Consider the following 16,106-nt stretch of genomic DNA (forward strand, 5'->3'; position numbering starts at 1 on the left):
TGATGTATTTGCACAAAGAGAGAGAGAGAGATTTCATACTGCAGCACTTGGGTACTGCCAGCACCATTTATTGAAAAAGCTATCTTTTTTCCACAAAAAAATATTTTTGATCCATTTATCAATGATTAGGTGGCCAAAGCAATGTGAATTAAGTTCTGGATTCTCTGTTCTGTTCCGTTGGTCTGCATGTCTGCTTTGATGCCAGTAGCCTGCTGTCCCTATTACTATTGTCCGATAGCGTAATTTGAGATCAGGTATTGTTATATCCTCTGTTGTGTTCTCTCTTCTTAGGATTGCTTTGGCTATTCCTGGTCTTCTGGGGTTCTGTATGCATTTCTGGATTATTCTTTCTAACTCTGTAAGGAACAACCTTGGAATCTTTTTTTCTTTTTTTTTTTCGAGGTAGGGTTTCACTCTAGTCCAAGCTGACCTGGAACTCACTATGTAGTCTCAGGGTGGCCTTGAACTCACGGGGATCCACCTACCTCTGCCTCCCAAGTGCTGGGATTAAAGGCATGCGCCACCATGCCCGGCTCTTCTGTTTTTTTTTTTTAAAGGTAGGTTTTCTTTCTAGCCTAGACTGGCCTGGAATTCACTCTTTATCCTCAGGGTGGCCTTGAACTCATGTCAATCCTCCTACCTCTGCCTCCGAGTGCTGGGATCAAAAAGGTGCACTACCACAAACCCAGTTGGATAACCTTCTTTTTGGGGTTTTTTTGAGGTGGAGTCTCGCTCTGGCTCAGGCTGACCTGGAATTCACTATATAGTCTCAGGGTGACCTCGAACTCACAGCAATCCTCCTACCTCTGCCTCCCGAGTGCTGGAATTAAAGGCGTGTGCTACCACGGCCCGGCTTGGATAACCTTCTTTTTTCTTTTTTTAATTTTAAAATTTTTATTTCTTTTTCATTTATTTATTCATCTATTCACTCAAGAAAGTTTTTTGTTGTTGTTTTTATTTATTTATTTGAGAGCGACAGATACAGAGAGAAAGACAGATAGAGGGGGAGAGAGAGAATGGGCGCGCCAGGGCTTCCAGCCTCTGCAAACGAACTCCAGACGCGTGCGCCCGCTTGTGCATCTGGCTAATGTGGGACCTGGGGAACTGAGCCTCGAACCCGGGTCCTTAGGCTTCCCAGGCAAGCGCTTAACTGCTAAGCCATCTCTCCAGCCCTTGGATAACCTTCTTAATGTGTTCTTGAATTTGGTTTGCAAGAATCTTGTTAAGAATTTCTGCATCTACGTTCATCTGGGAAATTGATCTATAGTTTCCTTTCAGTTATTGTTGCTCTGTCTATCTTGGAGTTTGCACTGGTAGTTTAGCTGCATAGAGAACTCGTTCCCTGAAGCCTTTGTCTCCATGTAGTTTTTCCTCGGCTCTCACCAACATGGCTTGTACCCTACCATCTCAGCCAGAAGTCTTGTGAAACCCTTCTGAGTACATTTTTTATATAAAGGTATATTTTATATTTTTATATATATGTTTTATGTATAAAGGTAAATAAGTAAGATTATAAAGAAACTAATCATCCTAAAGTACAATTTATCAAAGCACTCAAAATATAACTTATTAGTACTTATTAAAACACTAAACAAGTTCTAGTAGCAGGTAAAATTATTAAAATTGAAAGTAGTAATGACAACATTTCAACATATTTACAGCAATAATATTGTAATATGAAAATGTCAATGGTTTAATTAGTAACAAGTATAGGTACTGTTATTATTGCCATGGTTTATTGTATAAATTAATAATAAAAATACTAAATTTGGGTTATGGTTAGTGAAAATAAGGATGTATCCCTGAATTCTATCAGTTCATAGTACATAAATGTGAGGCTAAGAACCCTTGACAGAGCCGGGCATGGTGGCGCACGCCTTTAATCCCAGCACTCGGGAGGCAGAGGTAGGAGAACTTGCCGTGACCTCGAGGTCAGCCTGAGACTACATAGTGAATTCCAGGTCTGCCCGGGCTAGAGTGAGACCCTACCTCAAAAAAAAAAAAAAAAACCCTGATAGAGACTAAGCAGATGACTCAATGGATAAAGCACTCAGATCCTCAGTATCCATGTAAATGCCCTGTGGGTGTGCCTGTAATCCCAGCAACCCAGTGCTCAGAAGATAAAGGCAGTGGCTCCCTGGAGCAAGCTAGAAAGCTAGACTAGCCAAATTGGTGAGCTCTAGGTCACCTGATGCCAACCTCTGGCCTCCCAACTCACACGTGCCAATATGCAAATGAACAGGCACATAGACATGTGAAAATAAAGACATGAGGCGAGATCTATTTATCCTGTCTCCCCATGTTTAACTGTACCCAGTCATGTTTTAACTTAGTTGACTCCAATCATCTCTGAAGAAAAAGGAAGATGCAGTAATGATTGACTACAAAGTGAAGTCTTCTTTGTTTCTAAGATGCACTGTTATCATTGAAGATAAACCCATAAAATTCTAAAGGAAATCAAAATAATCACTGAATTTCTTTATGATCTTCATAATTTCAGAACTTCATAGAGTGTAAATTTTGTGAGTCCCAGTAGCACCAGCTTCTCTTGGTTGTGAAATATACTTTCTGTGCCTCACAGGTGATAGAACCGTGGGTCTGAATGACCTGATGGATGCTGTCAGTTACCTCAAGGGTGAGTCGCAAGTTATGATGGGAATATCCCATAAATAACATCTTAATTTTTTGCAATGGATGGTAGAATAATATTTTCCATTCAAAACTTTTTTTTTTCTGGTTGGCGGATTGTATTTTTATTTTGGGGGTAGAGGGTGAGGTCGGTTCTCATGTAGCCTGGTCTGGCCTCAAACGCCCCTATGTAGCCAAGGATGACCTCAAATTCCTAATACTCCTGCCTCCACCTCCCAAATTCTGGGATTACAGACATGCTTCATGATATTTAGCAATATTTAAATTCTTTTTGTTAATTTTATTTATGTGTTTATTTATTTACTTTTTTGAGATAGAGAAAGACAGATAGAAAGAGAGAATGGTTGCACCAGGGCATCTAGTCACTACAAGTAAACTCCAGATACATGTGCCACCTTGTGCATCTGGCTTACATGGGTACTGGGGAATGTAATTTAGGTCTTTAGGCTTCATAGGCAAGTGCCTTAGCTTCTAAAGCCATCTCTTCATCCCGTGGTTTAAATTATTTCATATAGTGTGTTCATTTTTTGTGGTTACTAACAAACTTCGGTAAACAGTCATTAGCATCTGTTTATATATTAATATCTATAGTGTTTTACAAAATTTCCCATTGACTTCTTCAATATAATAATAGATATAAAGAGTCATCGACATAGTCACACCCTTTTCCTAATTTTATTGAATAAAATTAAATATCTCTGCCTAAAGACTTCCATTCTCATAGTAGCAAGAAAGCTTAGGGGCTGGGGAGATGGCTCAGCAGCTAAAGGCACTTGCTTGCAAATCTTGTCATCCCAGAGTTCAATTCCCCTGCATCCACGTAAAGACAGACACAAAAAGTGGCACATATATTTGGTATTCATTTGCAGCAACAAAAACATGCAAATAAATAAAAATAATTTTAAATAAAGAAAATTTAAAACCATTATAAATATCTAACCAGGGCTGGAGAGATGGCTCAAAGAAAAAGGCACTTGCCTACAAAGGCTCATAACCTGGGCTCATCCCTCCCCAGTACCAACATAAAGCCAGATGCACAAAGTGGCACATGCATCTGAAGTTCGTTTGCAGAAGCTGGAGACCCTGGAACATCCATTCTCTCTGTCTGTCTCTATTCTCTTTTACTCTCTCTGCTTGAAAATAAATAAATAAAAATATTTTTTAAAAGATAACAAAATATATAACCATATGGGAATCATCACATAAAGCATTATATGTTACTTAAGTAGATAGTATGTGTTGTAACACTGTGTTAAGATTCTGTGGAGTGTTTGCTGTGGCAGCACATTTACTAAAATTGGGAACAGTACTAAAAGTGATCCCTGCACAAAGATGACATGCAAATTTGTGAAGCATTCCATGTTTTCTAGAATGTATAAAGAACTGCAAAAAAATCAACAAATAGACCTATTCTCTTTCTTTCTCTCTCTCTCTCCTTACAAATAAACAAACAAACAAACAAACAAACAAAAGTAGCAGGAGGCTGGAGAGATGGCTTAGCAGTTAAGGCACTTGCCTGCAAAGCCAAAGGACTCAGGTTCAATTCCCTAAGACCCATCCATGGTAAGGCAGATGCGTAAGATGGCACATGCATCTGGAATTCGTTTTCAGTGGTTGGATGCCCTGGCACACCCATTTTCTCTCTCCCTCTCTCTCTCCTTCTTTCTCTCTCCCTCTCTCAAATAAATAAAAATACAAAAGTAGCTGGGCATGGTGGCACACACCTTTAGTTCCTCTGCTTCGGAAGCTGAGCTAGAAGGATCACCATGACTTCAAGGCCAGCCGAGGCTACTAAATCAGTTCCCAGGTCAGCGTGGGCTAGAGTGAGAACTTACCTTGAAACAAAAGCAAAGCAAAATAAATAAATGAATAAACAGGGGGTGGTAAAGACGGCTTAGTGGTTAAGGTGTTTGCCTGTGAAGTCTAAGGATCCAGGTTCGATTCTCCAGGTCCCACATAAGCCAAAAGCCATATGCATCTGGAGTTCATTTGCAGTGGCTAGAGGCCCTGGCATGCCCATTCTCTCTCTCTCTCTCCCTATGTTCCAAATAAAAATTATTTAAAATAAATAAACAGTGAGACCCTACCTTGAAAAACCAAAAAAAAAAAAAAGATTATGTAGGGTAAATTAAGCTTAATTGCATTCAATCAACCAATATGCATGTAATTTCTTATGCATAGATATGTTAAAATAAAGTTTTGAAAAGCAAAAAAAAAAAAAAAAAAGGCATTGACAGCCAAAGCAATAGCAAACACTTCTGAGACAGCTGGGGACCAGGTACCCAAATGAGAGCTTCAAGAAAAAATAAAATAAAATAAAATAAACAATTATCAAAATATGGAACTATACAAGTATTAAATTGTCACTTTGTAAAAGTACAATCTTAACATCAGAGGCTAGAGTGAAAACTTGCAAACAACTTCTGTGGTAGAGTAGAATTATCTTTTTCCCTTTACATCAACCTTTAGTGTGGTTATATTTTTACAATGAATAAGGAAGACTTTATTCTGGTTTTCTTGCAAGTAATGAAATGATTAGAATGCACAGAAGCCAAAGAAGCAAGTTTCATACATATAATTGTATTTATATAAATATATTTAAAGATGTAAATTTAAATACATGGGTCTTTCAAGGTACACTGGGACATACTTGTAAACCCAGGTACTAAGGAGACTTGGACAGGAAAACTGCACATTTTAATTTTTTTTTGTTTATTTTTATTTATTTATTTGAGAGTGACAGAGAGAGAGAGAGAGATAATGAGCATGCCAGGGCCCCCAGCCACTGCAAACGAACTCCAGACATATGTGCCCTTTGTGCATCTGGCTAATGTGGGTCCTGGGGAATCAAGCCTTAAACTGGGGTCCTTAGGCTTCACAGGCAAGCACTTAACTGCTAAGCCATCTCTCTAGCCCCCCGAACTGCTCATTTTAAAAGAGGGGGGAGGGGGAAGAAAGGGGAAGAGAGGGAGAGAGAGGGAGGAAGAAAACTGGTATATAGAAGAAAATTGAACATTCAAATAGGATAGAAAGAAGAAAGCATAAAGCTGAATACCTACATATAATCTAATTGGGGACAGATTTTGCAACAACCCGTTGGTCAGATCCTAACCCCTGGAGGACTTTCTTCTTTGCACCACTGATACACCAAAGCAAAATTTTAGACATGGGATTCTTTTCCCCCCAACTCCTTTAATTCCAGATCTACCTGGCAATGATATATAAGCACAGATGGTATTTATCAACCTTTATAAAGAATTCCATAACATATCTGAACTTCATTTCTCACTCTTCCTAAGGAGAAGCAATTGACATCCAGAACTTGGGCAAGTTTCTAGCAAGTGAAGGGATTGAACTTACAGAAGAAGAAATGAAAGATCTGATGCCTCATTTGACGTTTAATGGTGAGGATTTGCATATATATGTATATTCCTAGAAGTGTAATTTTGTTATCCTGGATAGAAAATCCTCAGAAATGATGTTATTTTTTATCATCTAAGCAGTGCTTCTTTCCCAACCCTATAATTAAATTGGCATGTATAATTGAGTCACTGGTGCATCTTGTTAAAATGCAGGTTGGGGCTGGAGAGATGGCTTAGCAGTTAAGGTGCTTGCCTGCAAAGCCTGAGGACCCAGGTTCCACTCCCCAGAACCCACATAAGCCAAACACACAAAGTGACACATGCACACAAGGGGGCGCATGCATCTGGAGCTCGATTGCAGTGGCTGGAGGCCCTGGAGTGCCAACTCTCTCTTTTGCTGTCTCATAAAATAAATTAAAAAATTTTAAACGCAGGTTTCCATTCAGATCTTAGGTAAAGCCTAAGGTTTGACTTTTTTATTTTTTGTGGTTTTTTGAGGTAGGGTCTCACTGTAGTCCAGGCTGACCTGGAATTCACTATGGAGTCTCAGGGTGGCCTCTAACTCACAGCGATCCTCCTACCTCTGCCTCCTGAGTGCTGGGATTAAAGATGTGCACCACCACACCCAACAAGATTTTACATTTCTAATAGCCTCCCAGGTGGTACCCATAATCCTGGTCCAGGGCCACATTTGGACAATCATAGACCTAAAAAAAAAAAAAAGAGGAAGAAGAAGAAGGAAAGGGAGAAGGAGAAGGAAAAGAAGAAGAAGGAGGAGGAGGAGGAGAAGAAGAAGAGGAGAGATGATCTATGAAAATTTTAACTGGATTTTCTTTTCTTAAATCACAAGTTCAACAAATAAGCTAATTTGTTCCTGAGGGTATATCTGTAGCCCCAAAAGAGGGAAAACTACTATTAAAGATGAGGGAGATGAATGGCTCATCTGTTGAAGGCACTTTCAAATACTGCTGGCCCAGGTTCAGGCCCCAAGTACCCACATAAATCCAGATACTCAAAGAGGTGCATGCATCTGGAGTTTATAGCAGCAAGAGGCCCTGGTGTGTCCATCCTTTCCCTTCTTTCTTCCTCTCTCTTCCTCTGTCTTAAGTAAGTTAATGAAAATATTTTTAAAGAGTATTAGGCTGGGCTGGAGAGATGGCTTAGCGGTTAAGCGTTTGCCTGTGAAGCCTAAGGACCCCGGTTTGAGGCTCAGTTCCCCAGGTCCCACGTTATCCAGATGCATAAGGAGGCGCACACATCTGGAGTTCATCTGCAGTGGCTGGAGGCCCCGGCGCGCCCATTCTCTCCCTCTCACTCTACCTGCCTCTTTCTCTGTCTGTCACTCTCAAATAAATAAATCAAAATAATAAAACAAAAAAAGTTAAAAAAAAATAGTATTAGGCTGAGGGCTGAAGGGATGGCTTGGCCCTTAAGACATTTGCCTGCAAAGCCAAAGGACCCAGGTTTGATTCCCCAGGACCCACATTAGCCAGATGCACAAGACGGCACATGCATCTGGAGTTCATTTGCAGTGGCTGGAGGCCCTGGCATGCCCATTCTCGTTCTGTATCTACATATCTCTATTTCTCTATCTCTCTCTTTCTTTCTCTCCCCCCCCCCGTTTCTCTGTCAAATAAATAAATAAAATACTTTTTTTTTAAAAAAGAGTATTAGGCTGAGACATAGGAAAAGCAGAAGTTTGAAGTTGGTTGACTTTGCTGGTTCATTGAGATTTTTAACATTGTGTTAAGTCAGTTATATGACTTACCCACCTGCCCTTGAATAACTATCTTTATATATTTGAATATTATTTATTTAATTAATTATAAGAAAGAGAGAGAGAGAGAGAGAATGAGTATGCCAGGCCTCTTGCCACTGCAATCAAATTCCAGGTGCATGTGCCACCAAAATGGCTTTATGTGGACACTGGGGGTTCAAACACAGGCCGGCAGGCTTTACGAGTGAGCAAGTGTCTTCAGCTGTGGAGACACCTCCCAGCCCTATAATTGCCTTTCTTACGTCTTCTACTGTGTTTTGTTGTTGTTGTTCTGACCCATACGAAAACTAAGCCTGTGGGAAGGTACCATTTCCCTCAGCCATGCTTCCGTGACATTGCCAACGCTTTCTATACAGCTCTAGCCCGGACGGTAAGTGTGTATGTTAGGCTGGGGTACAGCATTTGCCCAGCATCATGCACAGGGTCCTGTGTTTGATTCCTAGCAACACACACACACACACACACACACACACACACACACACACACACACGCCCCGCTGGGGCATACCGACATGGACTCCTCAGCTTTCTCCACTCCTTCCATTGTGTTATGCTACAAACCGTGAATTAAACCATGGTTCCTTCAAAGTATCTGTTCCTCCCACTTTTGTCCCTCAGCTCCTAGTTTCCTGTCTAGAATGTTCCTCCTCCCTCCCGTCTTCATTTGTCCTACAGCCCAGTCATAACGTCATTTCACTTCCCTGTACTCGTTGCTCTTAAGCCTTACCACTGCTATTCAACCCTTGATCAAAATGCTACTCTTTCTTCTCTGAATTCTGATAGAAATTTGCTAGAGACAGAATATTCTACCTAGTCATTTGACTTTCGTTTTGAATATGCTTCTGTGATCTCTGAACAGACTGTAAAGTTCTTAACAGAAGGGACCATCTATGTCAAATGCTAATGACACAAAAAAAAAGGCATCACAACCTGTTGCAGTCCAGTTCACATTGCTGGTAGAAATCACCTGACCAAGAGTAGCTTTCAGGAGAAAGAGGTTTATTTTGGCTTGCAGGCTCAAGGGGAAGCTCCCCGATGGCAAGGGAAAACGATGGCATGAGCAAGAGGGTGAACATCACCCCCTGGCCAACATAAGGTGGACCATAGCAACAGGAGAGTGTGCCAAACACTGGCACAGGTAAACTGGCTGTAATATCCACAAGCCCACCCCCAACAATACATCCCTTCAGGAGGCATTAATTCCCAAAACTCCATCAGCTGGGAACCTAGCATTCAGAATGCCTGAGTTTATGGGGGACTCTGAATCAAACCACCACACAACCCTTGTCCTGAAAAGAGCTTATAGTACAAAAAAGGAGTATCACACAAACAAAATAATAATGTGATAACTGTAGATAGAGGTACATTTAGGCAAGATTGAGTTTCCTGAAGAGAGCTAGGCTGAACAAGTTCAGGGAGATTTTTCCAGTCACGGGGACATTCTCTGTGTCCTCGATGGTAGCAAAAACACCTTTTTGAATGTGTTGGTTATCAAACGGACTTGTCAAAACAAAGAGCGGGTCCTTCTCTCCCTGTTCTAATGCTAAGCACTTGCCAACAGATTTCTCTTCATAGCTTCACTTTAAAATATTGTCATTTGGGCTGAAGAGATGACTTAGTGGTTAAGGCACTTGCCTGCAAAGCCTGGACCCCACGTAAGCCAGATGCAAGGTGCATGCATCTAGAGTTCGTTGGCAGTGGCTGGATGCCCTGGTGTGCCCACATATCCCTCCCCCTCTCATAACTAAACAAATAAAATATAAAATAAATAAAAATAAAATATTGTCATTCACGCCTGGTACTACAGCCAAGTTAAAAGCCTACGGCTGGAAAGTTCATAAGACAGATATACAGAGTCAACCTAACTTGGGAAAAGATGCTGCCAGATTTGAGACCTGATTCTATTTGTGGTACCCGTTTGCCATTTATGACTTACAGACTACCAGTGTTCTTTGAAACACATAAAAGAGGAACCACATTAAAGAAATAGAGATACTTATTTTCTTGAAAAAGTCATCCTTTTTTTCCATCCTACCAGTGAAAATGAATACAAATTCCAAATCAAATTTATAAGAGTTTCATCTAAATGTGTTTCTTTTTCTTTTTTTTTTTTTTGAGATAAGGTTTCATGTAATGAGTTGTTTGTGTAATTTTACAACTTTACTAACTGTTTTGAGTTTAAAAACATAAATGTGGTTCATTTTTACAGGGAGTGGGAAGGTTAAAGTAAAATCAATAATGGAGGGCCTGAAGAAGTTTAAATGTAAGTGAAAACTTATGATACAATCTAAAATTAATAATTTGATGTTACATGTGTGTTTTATATTTTTTTTTCTTGGCTATAAAAAGTAATACATGGGACTGGGAATGTGACTCAGTTACAGAGCACTTACCTAGTATATATGCAAAGGCCTAGGTTCAAGCTCTAGCACTAAAAAAAAAAAGTAATGCATATCCATTATAGGAAATGTCTGTATTCATAAAGTAAGAATTAAAAAGGAAAAATTTGGGCTGAAGAGATGGCTTAGCAGTTAAGGCACTTGCCTGCAAAGCCAAAGGACCCAGGTTCAACTCTCCAGGAACCACATAAGGCAGATGCAGAAGGTAGTGCATGTGTTTGGAGTTCATTTGTAGTGGTTGGAGGCCCTGGTGTGACCATTCTTTATCTGCCTCTTTGTCTTTCTCTTCTCTCTCTCTCACAAATAAAAAAATAAATTTAAACTTTTTAAAAGAAGAAAAATTTGGTAATTCTATCTAAAGATAGTTTGTGATTTTATCACCCTATTTTTGACCCAAGTTCAATTCCCTAGTACCCACATAAAGCCAGATGTACAAGGTGGCGCATGCATCTGGAGCTCATTTGTAGCAACTGGAGGCCCTGATGAGTTCATTCTCTCTCTCCCTCTCTCTCTCTCTCTCTCTTTCCCTGTCTCTCCCTACCTCCCTCTCCCTCCCTTTTATGTGTGGTGTGTGTCTGCTAGTATTTCTGACATCTTAAAAATTATGTTTATTTATTTATTTGAGAGAGGGAGAGAGAAAGACAGACAATGGGTGCTGCAGGGCCTCTAACCACTGAAAATGAACTCCAGACGCGTGCGCCACCTTGTGCATCTGCCTGTGTGTGGGGACTGGGGAATTGAACCAAAGGGCTTTGCAGACAAGTGCTTTAACCATTGGCCTATCTCTGCAGCCCCATTTCTCACATTTGATAGTGAGTAGTTAGGACTGCTCTCAGCCTTCAGAGGTGCTTGGGTTGCAAAGTTAGGTGTGAGAAACTTCTTTCTGTGTGTGAGGGTGCTGGGTGTGTGAGGGTGCTGGGTGTGTGAGCGAGAGCTGGGTGTGTGAGGGTGCTGTGTGTGTGAGGTGCTGGGTGTGTGAGTGAGAGCTGTGTGTGTGAGTGAGAGCTGGGTGTGTGAGGTGCTGTGTGTGTGAGGTGCTGGGTGTGTGAGGTGCTGTGTGTGTGAGTGAGAGCTGGGTGTGTGAGGTGCTGTGTGTGTGAGGTGCTGGGTGTGTGAGGTGCTGTGTGTGTGAGTGAGAGCTGGGTGTGTGAGGGTGCTGGGTGTGTGAGGGTGCTGGGTGTGTGAGCGAGATCTGGGTGTGAGCTCTTCTGTGTGCAGGTGCAAGTATGGGGAAGCATGTGCACACGCGTGCATGTGTGGAGGTTACAGGTCATCTTCAGGTGTCTCTCTTCCTCATTCTCTCTCCACTCACTGATTCAGCTGGACTTGCTACCCAGTAGGGTCCAAGGATCCTCCTGTCTCTACCTCCCCAATGCTTGGGATTATAGGCACGTGCCACCGTGCTGACTTTCATGCGGGCACTAGGGGTCTGAATGGAAGTCCTCATGTATGCCCCTTACCCACTGAGTTCTCGCCCCTGCCCCTAAGTGAGATTTTCTGAAATTACAATGAATGTCAACCTAGTGTCTAATGAACACTTAGAAAATACTGTATAAATATGAAGTGTATTTTACTGACTGGAAATGAATTCTTCCTGTCACATTCCCAACCAGCATGGTGCTGCATGCAATATCTGAAGATGGTGTAAGGGCCGCCTCTAGCCAGCTAATACCTAGGAAGGGAGAAGAGCTCAGCTCTAAGGAAGGAAGGAGAGAAGAGGGGAAGGCGAGAAGTAGGGGTGAGAGGGGAGGAAAGAGACGGAAACAGAAAGACAGGAGATAGATAGGGGCAGAGAGTAGAGGTCAGATGAACACTTCCCCAATAAAAATATTTTCCAGGGCTGAAGGGATGGCTTAGCAGTTAAGGTATTTGCCTGCAAAGCCCAAGGACCCAGGTTGATTCCCCAGGACCCACATAGGCCAGATGCACAAGGGGGCACATGCGTCTGGAGTTCGTTTACAGTGACCGGAGCCCTGGCGCGCCCATTCATTCTCTCTCTCTCCCTCTCTTTCTCTCTGACAAATAAAATACTTTTAATGTTTTTTTTAATTTTTTATATTTATTTATTTGAGAGAGAGAGGCAGGTGAGAGAGAATGGGCATGCCAGGGCTTCTAACCACTGCAGACAAGCTCCAGACACATGCCCCACCTTGTGCATCTGGCTTATATGGGTCCTGAGGAATTGAACCTGGGTCCTTAGGCTTCACAGACAAGCACCTTAACTGCTAAGTCATCTCTCCAGCCCATCATTTTTTGTGTGTGCTTCTTTCTGAAGGACAGATTTTCTTATATTGCTCCATAGTCAAAAGGAATGGCCAAATGTTTTCCATGCTTTCATAACCTGCACAGATCTTTCTTGATGTTAAAACAGCATATAATGGGTTTATTTGGCTAGGACAAACCCAGTCAGGTACAAGAAATGGAACTAATGCAGCCATTTTCTCCTGAGAGGCCATTTTCTTCTGTTTAGGAAACAAAACTATGCACATTTTAAAAGTGGGGGGAGTGATGAAAGGTGCAGTAGTCAGCCACAAGTCGCTGGGATGAACCTTCAGAGCAGGCGCAGTTATGGAGGAAGGGATATTTATTGAAGCTCGCAGACCCAGGGGAAGTTCCATAATGGCAGGAGAAGCTGGGCTCCCTTCACAGGCCCAGGCAGACAGAGAAGCACAAGCCACCACCACAAGCAAACACACTTGGGGAACCCCAGGCAGAACTCAAGCACTCTGCATATCTTGGGCTGGGATTCAGCTCCCCCTTTAGGCTGGACCCTAACATCCACCCACAGTGACACCTCCTCCAGCTAGGAAGCTACAGATCTAAACTACAGTCTTTTTTGTTGTTGTTGTTAATTTATTTGAGAGAGAGAGGCAGATAGAAAAATAGGTGCGCCAGAGCCCCCAGCTGCTGCAAAGAAATGCCAGATGCATGTGCCACCTTATGCACCTGGCTTACTTCAGTCCTGGGGAATTGACCTTGGTCCTTTGGCTTTGCAGGCAAGTGCTTTTATTGCTTGGTCATCTCTCCAGCTCTAAATTACACTCTTTAATAAGGCCTTGAATATATTGGGGTCATCCATTCAAACTACAGCAAATGGATAATTGTGATTTCAGTTTTGATTGTAGTGCTTTTCAGTCTTTGCCTTCAGAGCTTAATACATTCATTAAGACACCACAAGAAACAATATGAATTCAAATGGAGATCCCATATAACCTTGGTATTTTCTCCAGTTTTCCACTCATCTAGAAAAAAAAAAAGATATAGGGCTGGAAAGATGTGTTACTTTGCAAGTATTTTCTTGCGAAGCTTGCCATTCTGGGTTCAATTCCCAAACCACACATATAAGCCAGAAACAAAACGTGGAGCAGATGTCTGGTGTTTGCTTACAGCTGCAAGAGGCCCTGGCACACCCAAGCATGTGTACATGCACAGAGGAAGAAAGAGAAAGGGTGTGTGTTTGTTTGTTTGTTTGTTTGTTTGGGGGGGTTGTTTGTTTTGGTTTTTCAACATAGAGTCTCACTCTAGCCCAGGCTGACCTGGAATTCACTGTGTAGTCTCAGGGTGGCCTCTAACTCACGGTGATCCTCCTACCTCAGCCTCCCAATTGCTGGTATATACCCAGCATAAATAAGGGTTTTTTTTTATTTTTTTTATTTTTATTTATTTATTTGACAGAGAAAGAGAGAGAGAGAGAGAGAATGAGCATGCCAAGGCCTCCAGCCACTGCAAATGAACTACAGGCACATGCGCCCCCTTGTGCATCTGACTTATGTGGGTCCTAGGGAATTGAACCTGGGTCCTTTGGCTTTGCAGGCAAACACCTTAACTGCTAAGCCATCCCTCCAGCTCATAAATGACGTGGGTTTTTTTTGTTTGTTTGTTTGTGTTTTGAGGTAGGGTCTCACTGTAGCCCAGGCTGACCTGGAATTCACTAAGGAGTCTCAGGGTGGCCTCGAACTCACAGTGATCCTCCTACCTCTGCCTCCCAAGTGCTGGGATTAAAGGCGTGCACCGCCACACCCTGCTCCCATAAATAAAGTTTTTAAAAAGGAAAAAATAAGATGAACTGTACTCATATTTAACTCCATAAATTTATCTAATTTTGGCTCTTTTTCTTGCAGCAAAATCAATGCTGAGTCTGCATAATTTGATGAGAACCACCTGTGATATTAACGGTGAGTGTGATGCCTTATGTGGAGCCGTTGTACAGATAGGGGTTGGTGTGTTGACTTTCAGTGTTTAATCCTGTAGTAATTTTCCCTAATTGTCTTGTCAGTTTCCATCCTCTGCCTACTAATCAGTAAGGCTGCCATACGTACGTGTTCCCTCTAGCTGTTTTTTTCTAGGTTCCTTTTGCCTTTGTAGTCCATATCACACTGTCAGGTTATCAGGCATTGTATATCATTTTCTACTACTTTCATTACGTGTGTGTGTGTGTGTGTGTGTGTGTGTGTGTGTGTGTGGTTTTTCAAGGTAGGGTCTCACTCTAGCCCAGGCTGACCTGGAATTTACTGTGTAGTCTCAGGTGGCCTCGAACTCATGGCAAACCTCCTACCTCTGTCTCCGAAGTGCTAGGATTAAAGGTGTGCACCACCACACCCGGCTTCATTGTTATTTTTTTAAATACATATAAGGGTTGGGGAGATGGCTCAGCAGTTAAAGGCACTTGCTTACAAAGCCTAATGAAGGAAGGAAGGAGAAAGGGAGGGAGGGACAGAGAGAGGGAGGCAGAGAAGGAAGGAAGGAGGCCACCATGCCTAGCTTTAATTGCTCTTTATAAATCACTTTTCCACTAATATTAAAAACTGGAAGCACTTGAGAGTTTGATTTTTTTTTTCTTGTCCCTCCTTTGGACTTACAGTTAATGGCATGGTTTTTAACCACCATTCTGTCATTAAAAAGGAAAAAATAAGATGAACTGTACTCAAGGGAAACATTTTGATTGAAATAATTTTAACTCACTCATGAAAATGTATTAACACAATATGAAACAAACAAAAAACCCTCCTTCTCTGAAATTGTTGCAACACCATCTGGAGGTGTTTGGGTAGACATGAAATGAACACACAACATGCAAAATATGACGTAGTGGAGGGGTGGGGTGGGGGGATGCACTCCAGTGCTCCCCAGACTGCCTGACTCACAGCTTTTATTTGGATTCAGGTAGCCAAAGCAATGGGGCATCAGAACCTAAGACATAGCTCGAGTTTGCAGCAGACCAGACCATGAGTTGTTTGTTTAGGTTTATTCTATCAGGAACTCTTTGGAGAAGCTGTGAGTCTTCAAGAAGCTCCACCCGAGGCTCATAGTTTTCTGTGTCCCTAGGCTTAGACTGTGCAAAGATTATCCTTATTCCATCCAATTAGCTTTCCAATTAATTTGATCTCCACATAAAATCTCAACAGTATAAAATGTACTTCTGTAATATATACCCTCCCGTATCAGAGGGTGCTAAATGAACCACACTGAAAACATGTTTGCTGTGAGAGAGCCCCTAGGTCTTTGCCTGAGCCTGAGCAGTGAATGAGGTCATAGTTGTATGATGGAACAAACCCCTTTATTGGATTCTTGATCTGCAGTCCCTGAGTGGCTAGTATAACAGCTTAAAAGTAGGTAAGTGTCAGGATTTTATTTTATTTGATGCTGAGTCCTTTTTAATATGTGTGTGTGTGTGTGTATGCATATACATATATATATGTCTACCAAATAAGAGACTAGAAATATTTTTCAAGCCATTATTTTGATCCATGAGGATAATTCCACAGAATCTTTCAAGTGCGTAAGTTGTTGAGCATCTCTGAAGTTCCCAGCTCTATGGTAGGTTTCAAGATCCTGAACCCTGTGTGATTGAGTTCATTAGAAACAGCTGCTTCCCAGACCCTGAGGCAAAGACCTAGGAAAAAGAAATTCCAACCAAAC

The 16,106-nt window shown here is 41.7% G+C and overlaps 1 protein-coding gene across 1 annotated transcript in view; it reads left to right on the forward strand.

Annotated features, from left to right (window-relative positions):
• Positions 1-6,039: 6,039 nt before the first annotated feature.
• Efcab3 (EF-hand calcium binding domain 3) overlaps positions 6,040-16,106 on the forward strand; it is a 34,496-nt gene continuing 24,429 nt past the window's right edge. Inside the window, exons 1-3 of the mRNA XM_012948023.2 lie at positions 6,040-6,053; positions 9,998-10,051; positions 14,309-14,362. Of these exons, the coding sequence (XP_012803477.2) occupies positions 10,027-10,051; positions 14,309-14,362 (79 nt within the window). The 5' untranslated portion in view covers positions 6,040-6,053; positions 9,998-10,026. The remainder of the gene's footprint in view (positions 6,054-9,997; positions 10,052-14,308; positions 14,363-16,106) is intronic.

This window comes from Jaculus jaculus, chromosome 9, assembly GCF_020740685.1.
Source record: "Jaculus jaculus isolate mJacJac1 chromosome 9, mJacJac1.mat.Y.cur, whole genome shotgun sequence".
Classification (NCBI taxonomy): domain Eukaryota; kingdom Metazoa; phylum Chordata; class Mammalia; order Rodentia; family Dipodidae; genus Jaculus; species Jaculus jaculus.